Source organism: Acanthopagrus latus, chromosome 23, assembly GCF_904848185.1.
Source record: "Acanthopagrus latus isolate v.2019 chromosome 23, fAcaLat1.1, whole genome shotgun sequence".
Taxonomy (NCBI): domain Eukaryota; kingdom Metazoa; phylum Chordata; class Actinopteri; order Spariformes; family Sparidae; genus Acanthopagrus; species Acanthopagrus latus.
In genome coordinates this window covers 15,039,711-15,047,884 of record NC_051061.1, presented here as the reverse complement: position 1 = coordinate 15,047,884, position 8,174 = coordinate 15,039,711, and the positions used below count along the sequence as shown (strand labels likewise).

The following is an 8,174-nucleotide window of genomic DNA, read 5'->3' as shown; positions in this document are numbered from 1 at the left end:
TCATGCGTTGACACTTGTTGGAAAGTCAAACAGCGACATCTAGTGGCTGTTGACTATATCTACCAGTATATGCTCAGACAACTGTCACATTAAATCTCGCGAGAGTTATTTTATATATATAGCCCGCTCTGTCCTTCCCAAGGCCTCTTTGAATCGGGTTGGAGACAAAATGGTGAGTGTGCCCTACTTGCTGCCGACATTCATCGGTCTTTAATCTTTAACATCCCTTGGATTTCGCTTATATCAAGCGCTCAGACTGCTTTAATAGAAAGTTTCACTGCAGCCTTGCACTGAATTTTGAAATAATTTAGAGTGATATTTCAACTTTAGCACTACATTCTCCTTCATGCCGGTGACTCAAGGTCCAAAATGGCAGCTAGCGCTAGGCCGCTACTTCAATCTTACAAAGTAAATGTCAGCTTAACACTTGCATACTAACTTCATATTAACGTGACTCAATGTCTTCTCTCGCTATATAAAATCTGAACTTTACCGCATCAGTTACACAGCCGCCAACCGATCTTACTGCAGCTAGCGGAGCTAACAGCATGGTGAACAGGGCCGTCCTGTGATTATACCTACATTTATTAGTTAAAATGAAGTTATGTATGTTTTTGCCTGGTCAATTTATGCATATGACCACGCTATATCGATGTTTCGCGAGGCTAGCTGACCTGTAGGCAGCTGTTTTAACATCGTGGTTAGCTTAACAGATGAACCAGCTAACAAGCTTTTCCCTCTCCACAGTCCCACCGTAAGTTTTCGGCGCCCCGCCACGGATCCCTGGGCTTCCTGCCCCGCAAGAGGAGTCGTCGTCACCGTGGTAAGGCCAAGAGCTTCCCCAAGGATGACCCCAGCAAACCCGTACACCTGACTGCCTTCCTGGGCTACAAGGCTGGCATGACCCACATTGTCCGTGAGGTCGACAGACCTGGCTCAAGTAAGTGGATGGAATTGTTACTTTGTGCATGTAATTTTTTTTTTTTTTTTTTTTTTAAATGAAGCAGGTGATTAAGATTATTAAACATAATTATTAGGTATGGGTCTCTGCCTGTGATGAGCCTCTCGACGGGCGGACATAATGGGTTTACATCCCTTGCTGAATGTCGAGTTCTGAGCGCAGTCTATACCATCAAGTAGAGTTTTTAGAAGGGCAGGTCAAATTTGAGGACTCTGACATTTTCTAAGTGATATTTCACCTTCCTCTGCAGAGGTGAACAAGAAGGAAGTGGTTGAGGCTGTGACCATTGTGGAGACTCCTCCCATGATGGTGGTCGGCGTCGTGGGTTACGTCAACACCCCCCGCGGCCTGCGTTCCTTCAAGACCATCTTCGCTGAGCACGTCAGTGATGAGTGCAAGCGTCGCTTCTACAAGAACTGGTGAGACACCCCATCAATAGAATTTGCACGACTAGTAATAGTTCTTGAAGCAGATGTTAGTTGCCCAGTGGAAATAAAGTATTTTGCACTGAGTGAGTCTAACATTACGGTGGCCTGTATGGCAGCTCCGCTCAGGTGCCATGTGCCCTGATGAGCTCCGGGCTCCTCTGGCCGGTGGAAAGTGCTTCTTAGAAACTGCGCCATGAGCCGAAATCCTGATTAGCTGATACAGCCCCCCCACATCCACATGGAGGGAGGGCGAACAGCTATGCGCTGTGTTCTTCCGCTGACCCTTTGGGGTTATGAAGGACCTGTGCCAACCTGTCTTCTGCCACGCTGCGTGCTTTCAGGTACAAGTCCAAGAAGAAGGCCTTCACTAAATACTGCAAGAAATGGCAGGATGATGAGGGCAAGAAGCAGCTGGAGAAGGACTTCGCAGCCATGAAGAAGTACTGCCAGGTCATCCGCATCATTGCCCACACACAGGTTGGTATGTTTGGAATATTTACAGAGTTTAGTTTTTGGCTAGTCAGTGATGAGACCACGGATCTTGCGTCAGGCATGGCGCCCGATACCTATGAGGATACTTTCCATGCTGCCTTCCTTCTGAGACTACACAGCAAAAATTTAACTGAACATTTCAAGCATTTTGTGGCTGTATACTGTTCTGACTTCAGTCTTATTTGTGTAGATGCGTCTGCTGCCCGTGAGGCAGAAGAAGTCTCACCTGATGGAGGTGCAGCTGAACGGCGGCACCATCTCTGACAAGGTTGACTGGGCCCGTGAGAAGCTGGAGCAGGCCGTGCCCGTCAGCACAGTCTTCACTCAGGACGAGATGATTGACGTCATTGGTGTCACAAAGGGTCACGGATACAAGGGTAAGATCATAATTACTAATTTGTCTGGTTTTGAAGTGTGTTCAATTGTGGCAGCCCATCTGAAAAGCCATGTGTCCTTTAGTTAAATTTGCTCTCAACGATTTCCTTCCTTCCAGGTGTCACCAGCCGTTGGCACACAAAGAAGCTCCCCCGCAAAACCCATCGTGGTCTGCGTAAGGTGGCCTGTATCGGTGCATGGCATCCTGCCCGTGTGGCTTTCTCTGTGGCTCGTGCCGGTCAGAAGGGTTACCACCACCGTACAGAAATCAACAAGAAGATCTACAAGATCGGCCAGGGTTACCACACAAAGGATGGAAAGCTGGTGAAGAACAACGCCTCCACTGAGTATGACCTGTCCAACAAGAGCATCAACCCTCTGGTAAGTGACATTTGTGCACCCTGTGCCTTTTGCTTTACCATCCTACCTAGAGACAGAATATGTAACTGATCTGGCCACGTTCTGTTTAACAGGGTGGATTCGTCCACTATGGAGATGTGACCAATGACTTCGTCATGGTGAAGGGCTGTGTTGTGGGAGTCAAGAAGAGGGTGCTGACCCTGCGCAAGGTAAGAGGGGGGGGAAAGTGCAGCACAACTTGTAGTGCAGTTTCTATAGTTTTAGTTTGGGAATGTTAACCAGAAGCAGGTATGTTCCCAAACTCATGTTTCTTCATTGCTCTTGCAGTCTCTGCTGGTGCAGACTAGCCGTCGCGCATTGGAGAAGATTGACCTGAAGTTTATCGATACCACCTCCAAGTTCGGTCATGGCCGCTTCCAGACCGTGGAGGAAAAGAAGGCGTTCATGGTAAGACTTTATGCTTCAAGCACTTGCTGCACCACACTCTTCGTGATATCTGCCAACATTCTTGTGAAGAATTGTTCAGGATAAATGAGATGTCACACTAAGATTCACAACAATTGTCAGACAACATGAACTTGTAAAAGTGCCTTTTTGTTAAAAGGGCTGTAGCTAGTATCTAATTTGAAACTGTTAAATGCTCACTGCCAGATGTGTTTTCAGTTATTGTTCCGCACTGTTCGTAACCTGGTTCAGTCTTCAGTGTGAACTCTGGGTTCCATTCCAGTGCCATAGTGAACTCCAGTGAGGCAGGGGAGCAGTGCCCTTTTGTGCTCGCTCCCTGTTCACTCTCTGGGCACACTTGGCTGCTCTGACACAACAGCTGACAATTATTACTGGCATACAACTTATTCTGTCTTTCCTCTTCCACAGGGACCACTCAAGAAGGACCGTATCACCAAGGAAGAGACTGCTTAAAGTCGCTGTCCAGAACCAATGTCTCTGCTGCGTTGACCATTTCTGTTGTGCAGAGTTGTTTAATAAAATGGAAAACCCAAAGAATGCGTCCATGTCTATTTTATAATTGCAACATGGTGTCCATTTTATGTCCAAGTAAAGGGAAATAATGGCTAGGCAAGAATTGGTAGCTCATGACTAGGTAAGACATGGAGCAGCATGGTCACTGAATTTGGCATTTGGTAGTCCAATGGATTTCATTGACCTTTGCTTACAAAGGTAATGGGTTTTAACTGCTGGACTCATAACATGCTGTCATAAGAAGTTCTAACCCAGCACAGAGGAGGAAGAGCTAATGTGACTTGGAAGTTGCATAGTAAAGGATATGGCTATCAATGCTGAAAGGGTCATGTCAAATACAAGAATTGCAAAAAACGAGCAGGGCCTTGGTGCTCCAGTGCAGAGGGTTACATGTACATTTCTTGGTGGCAAAAAAGCACAATTAAACATGACAGGAATGGCCATCCCAAGAGCTACAGTAATGACTTAGTTTGTCAAACCCTAAATACATGCTTGTGCATAAGTACAAAATAGTGCAGAGTGTTTAGCATTACAATTTCAATATGAAATGGTTTTTGAAAAGCAAGACATGCGCTGTGCAAATACAATGATTATGGTTTATAATCAAAGTAATGTGCTTTTGAGTTGTAACGGTATACTCTGTTTAAATGTCTTCTAATAAAACATGAACATATTTCAAACTTGAACCCATAATGGATTACTAAAGCAACAGACTGAAATAAGCTGCTTAAAATTTGCTTTCCCACTTGCAGTTACTTTTTCAAAATTTCACTCTGTCCACATTTATGTAGGTCTGCTGCTGCAACACCTCAATTTCTCATGTGTCAATAAAAAGCAAATCATAAATTTCATGATACTGATAGCTATGTTTCAGTTCTTACCTGGTTTACCTGACAGTCAGCTAACTAATTTTAGCTTTGATTTTATGAACTGTTGCGCAGTTATTTAAAAAATGCTTCCCATTTTATAAGCTCTTAATTAGCTTTGTGTATAAAATCTTGATTTGTCGACTGACGGATGAATGCAGTGAAGCAAACAATAAAAATATTTCCCTCCTCAAACAACATAAAATTAAAAGTACTTCACATTTAGTGTAGCACTTGAGTAATAGTACCTGGTTTCATCTCGCCGCTCCTCTCTGAGCTTGTTAAACGTGGTCAGCCTCTGAGTCCGCTCCCATGTGCTGCAGCTGAAAAGGTCGGCATCAGCGGTGATGAGAGCCGCCACCTATGCAGAACTGATGGATGGCAAGACTAGCTAACATTGCATGTTTTAACTGGCTATATGTGTCCTTGAGCTGTAAGGCTTGTATTTGGCTGACATCAGAACTCTTAGCAGTCACAGTACGGTAATTAAGCCCCCAACATCATCCATTCTGACTCATCACTGCCAAAACTAAAACCTCCACTTCAGCAGGTAATGAGGAAGACCCTGAGAGGGCTCCACAGGCCATTTAGATGTCCTGCAAGAGACATCTTTGCATAATATTCAGCACTCTTAGCAGAAATGTGGATTTCCTGTAAGGATTTTTCAAGGTCCCACCTCCTTCCCGCTAACCTGCAGCCGAGGCAGCTGAAGGACAATTGTTCTCAGCTGAGCAGCATTTCAAGAAATCTGACATTTTCTCTACCAAAGCAGTTCTGCGGCGAAGAGGAAACTATCCTCTAAAGGACACTTATGATAAACCGAGCCCTAAAAAAAGAAAAAAGCCTGCTGTCCGTGTAGAAGCGGCGGGAGGAGGAAGCCGGGGTGAAGCCCTCTGTCACTGTGGCCAGAGGACGGCCATGGAGATGGCCCCGCTGTTACATAATAACCTCCAGAGGCTGTGACCCCTTGCCCCCGCTGCAGCACAAGCAGAGCTGCAGTTCAAAGCTCCCACACAGCTCTGCTTTACATAATGCCCTCTCTGCTAAATGTGACAGTTAACAGTCCACACTGATGCCATTAATTGCTCCCCCTCGTCCCACTCAGGTGAAGTTACGTGTCCCGGCTGTGCTCCCTTTATGACCCCGCGCATCTGCTCGAACAGCATCTCTGTGCACTTTTTCATAAAGGCCTGTCCGCACCATTCCACCCTATTAGTTCAGTCCTCCATCATCTCCAATGAGCTCTCCTCAGAGCAAGGAGGAAGGAGGAAGGAGAGCGCAGGGGTTAGTTCAGAAAGTTCAGATATAATAGTTGGTATCAATAGTAACATTTAGTCACATTCTGTTTGTTTTGGGTGTTAAACATTACTCAGTGGTCATTTTTTTGTCACTTCACGGCCACTTTCCCCTGATTTTTTGGTTATTTTGTATCTGCTGTCATTTTGCATGTGTTTGTCGTCATTATGTGGTAGTTTTGAGTCATTTTATCATGGTTTTGTTTGTGGTTGATGTGTAATTACTTTGTAGTCATTTTGAGTCATTCTGTGGTCGTTTTGAGTCATTCTGTGTTTATTTTGCCTCAGTTTATTTGCTAGTCCTGAGTCAATTTGGTGTTGTTTTAAGCCATTTTGTGGGCTTTCTGAGTCATTTTGTGTTACGTCTTGATCATTCTTGCATTAATTTTTGTAACTTTTGTTGTTTTGCATAACTTACTTTGGCTTTTGTCTTAAATTCAGTTTGTTTTGCTTCTCTTTGCTGCTGACTGAGATGTTAACAGTCCGCTGGGCCTGCACCCAGTAGACTGGCTCAGTAATCCATCCTTGACACTAACAAGCCAACTATCACTCTCTGACTCGAGGTGGTGAATCGGATTGCAGGGGGAGCAGTTCCATCCCTGGCAGCCCCTCCGGCCCTGCCCTTATTAGTTTAGTCCTCCATCATCTCAAATGAGCTCTCCTCAAAGCCAGGTATAAGTGAAGCCAGTACTGTGCCTCTACTTAATGAGACAGAATTTCTTGTGTGTGTGTGTGTGTGTGTGTGCTGTCCTGCAGTGGAACCTCCAGTCGAGCCCTGAGGTTAGGTGAGGGTTAAGTTAGAAGCAAACAACTGAAGTGACCGATGTTTAAAAATGTTTTTTTCAATATTGCTGAAAAATTACCAGAGATAGAACGAGGACATTTTGGCATTGTTTCCAGTAGATGACGTGGAGGCTGTTGGAAAAAAAAGACGCGTCCCCATACAAAGTGAATGGGATGGATCAGAGGATTGAGGAGAAGACCCAAGATATTCATGAAAAATAGAAATTCCACCAAAATCTAATAAAATCAGGTGTGTCTCATTCAACCAGTACCAAAGAGACGCTGCGGCACTGATTTTGAGTCAATGGGTCAAATGACCTGGAATCTAATGACTAAGACGTGTCCTTGTGCAAAATGAATTGGATGGATCAGAGGGGAAATTTGTCTAATGTTCAATATCCACAAAAGTTCCTCCAAGAGGTGTTTATGAGCATGTTGCGGGCCGTTTTGGAGTCCTGTACCAGTACCTGTTTGTAATGACACTTTTTCAAACGTTTCACTTAGTTGGACTGGATCAGAGGTGAAACTAGAGTGATTGAAAGTGTCAGGGCCAAAAAAGTTCCTCCAGGAGGCATTTGGGGCCATTTGGAGTCCACTGGTACTTTCTGTGACACTTTTTTTGTTCACATAGTTAGATATAGGGCTCGTTGTTAGGCTAGATGCAGAATACAGAAGTAGATAATTGACCAATGTTATCATAAAAATTTAAGATTTTTCTTTAAAATGTTCATGAAAAATAGAAAATCCACCACAATCCAAACAAAACAAAACAAAAACAGCTGTGTCTGATTCAGCTAGTATCAGAGGACATTGTGGCATTGATTGAGTCAGTGGCTCAAATGATCTGGAAGCTGCTGAAAACAAAAAACAAAAACGTGTCCTTATGCTTGCGGGACAGCAGCCAGGTAACCAGAGTGCATGCTGGGACGGCAGAGAGGAGGGCCAAGCATTTGATTTATGTGAGTGTGTGAGAGTGTGTGCAGTTGCTCGTACATGTAAGTAGGCGTGTGCATCTGTGCGTCGGTGTGTGTCCTGGCATCGGCCTCAGCCGGCTGGCAAGCAGTCAGCGGCGGGCCGTCCTGCAGAGCGAGGGAAGAGACTGGGTGTTGGTGCAGAGCAGCGTCTGACAGGCGGACAGACTGTCGGAGGGGACGACCACACACTCAGGACCATTATTACACAGGACGGAGGCAGAAGGCTTTGGCCACTGACTATTTGACTCCTTGACTACTGTTAGGATCTGTTTTTCTGTCTGGACTGGGTGCTAGTAATACCCTTTCTCATTTGAAAACAAATCCTCATACACTTCATTTGTTAATCCTTTAATCTGTCAACAATCTGAATACAAAAAAACAAGCAATTTCAAGATTTCACCCTGGATTTTTCTTCTTGTAAATTTCAAACAATCCTTATTTGGAGACATATGGCAGTCTTATTTTTTTACAAGGTGGAATCAAATGCACCACAGGTTGCTGCAGGGAAGAGGAGCTGGGATTGATGCTTCATTCAGCCTGTACCTTTCCTTTTTTCATATTACACAGATGAAATCCTTCCTTGTAACGATATGTCTGACAGCTTTTATTACTGATCATAATTACATGCTGCGCTTTTCATAGTGGACACTGAGGAAAAAGTC

The 8,174-nt window shown here is 44.6% G+C and overlaps 1 protein-coding gene and 2 non-coding genes across 3 annotated transcripts; all 3 read left to right on the top strand.

Moving 5' to 3' along the window:
- The first annotated feature begins 354 nt into the window (after positions 1-354).
- On the top strand, positions 355-3,615 carry rpl3 (ribosomal protein L3). Its single transcript, XM_037088030.1, has 9 exons — positions 355-408; positions 748-940; positions 1,212-1,380; positions 1,731-1,866; positions 2,072-2,258; positions 2,375-2,637; positions 2,730-2,825; positions 2,944-3,063; positions 3,490-3,615. Exons 1-9 carry the CDS (start codon positions 370-372, stop codon positions 3,532-3,534), a joined length of 1,248 nt encoding a protein of 415 aa, XP_036943925.1. The 5' UTR covers positions 355-369; the 3' UTR covers positions 3,535-3,615.
- LOC119014850 lies at positions 1,905-1,997 on the top strand. Its single transcript, XR_005073089.1, has one exon. It is a non-coding gene; the product is annotated as a small nucleolar RNA U83B (small nucleolar RNA).
- Positions 3,288-3,420, top strand: LOC119014847. Its single transcript, XR_005073086.1, has one exon. It is a non-coding gene; the product is annotated as a small nucleolar RNA SNORA54 (small nucleolar RNA).
- Positions 3,616-8,174: the final 4,559 nt, after the last annotated feature.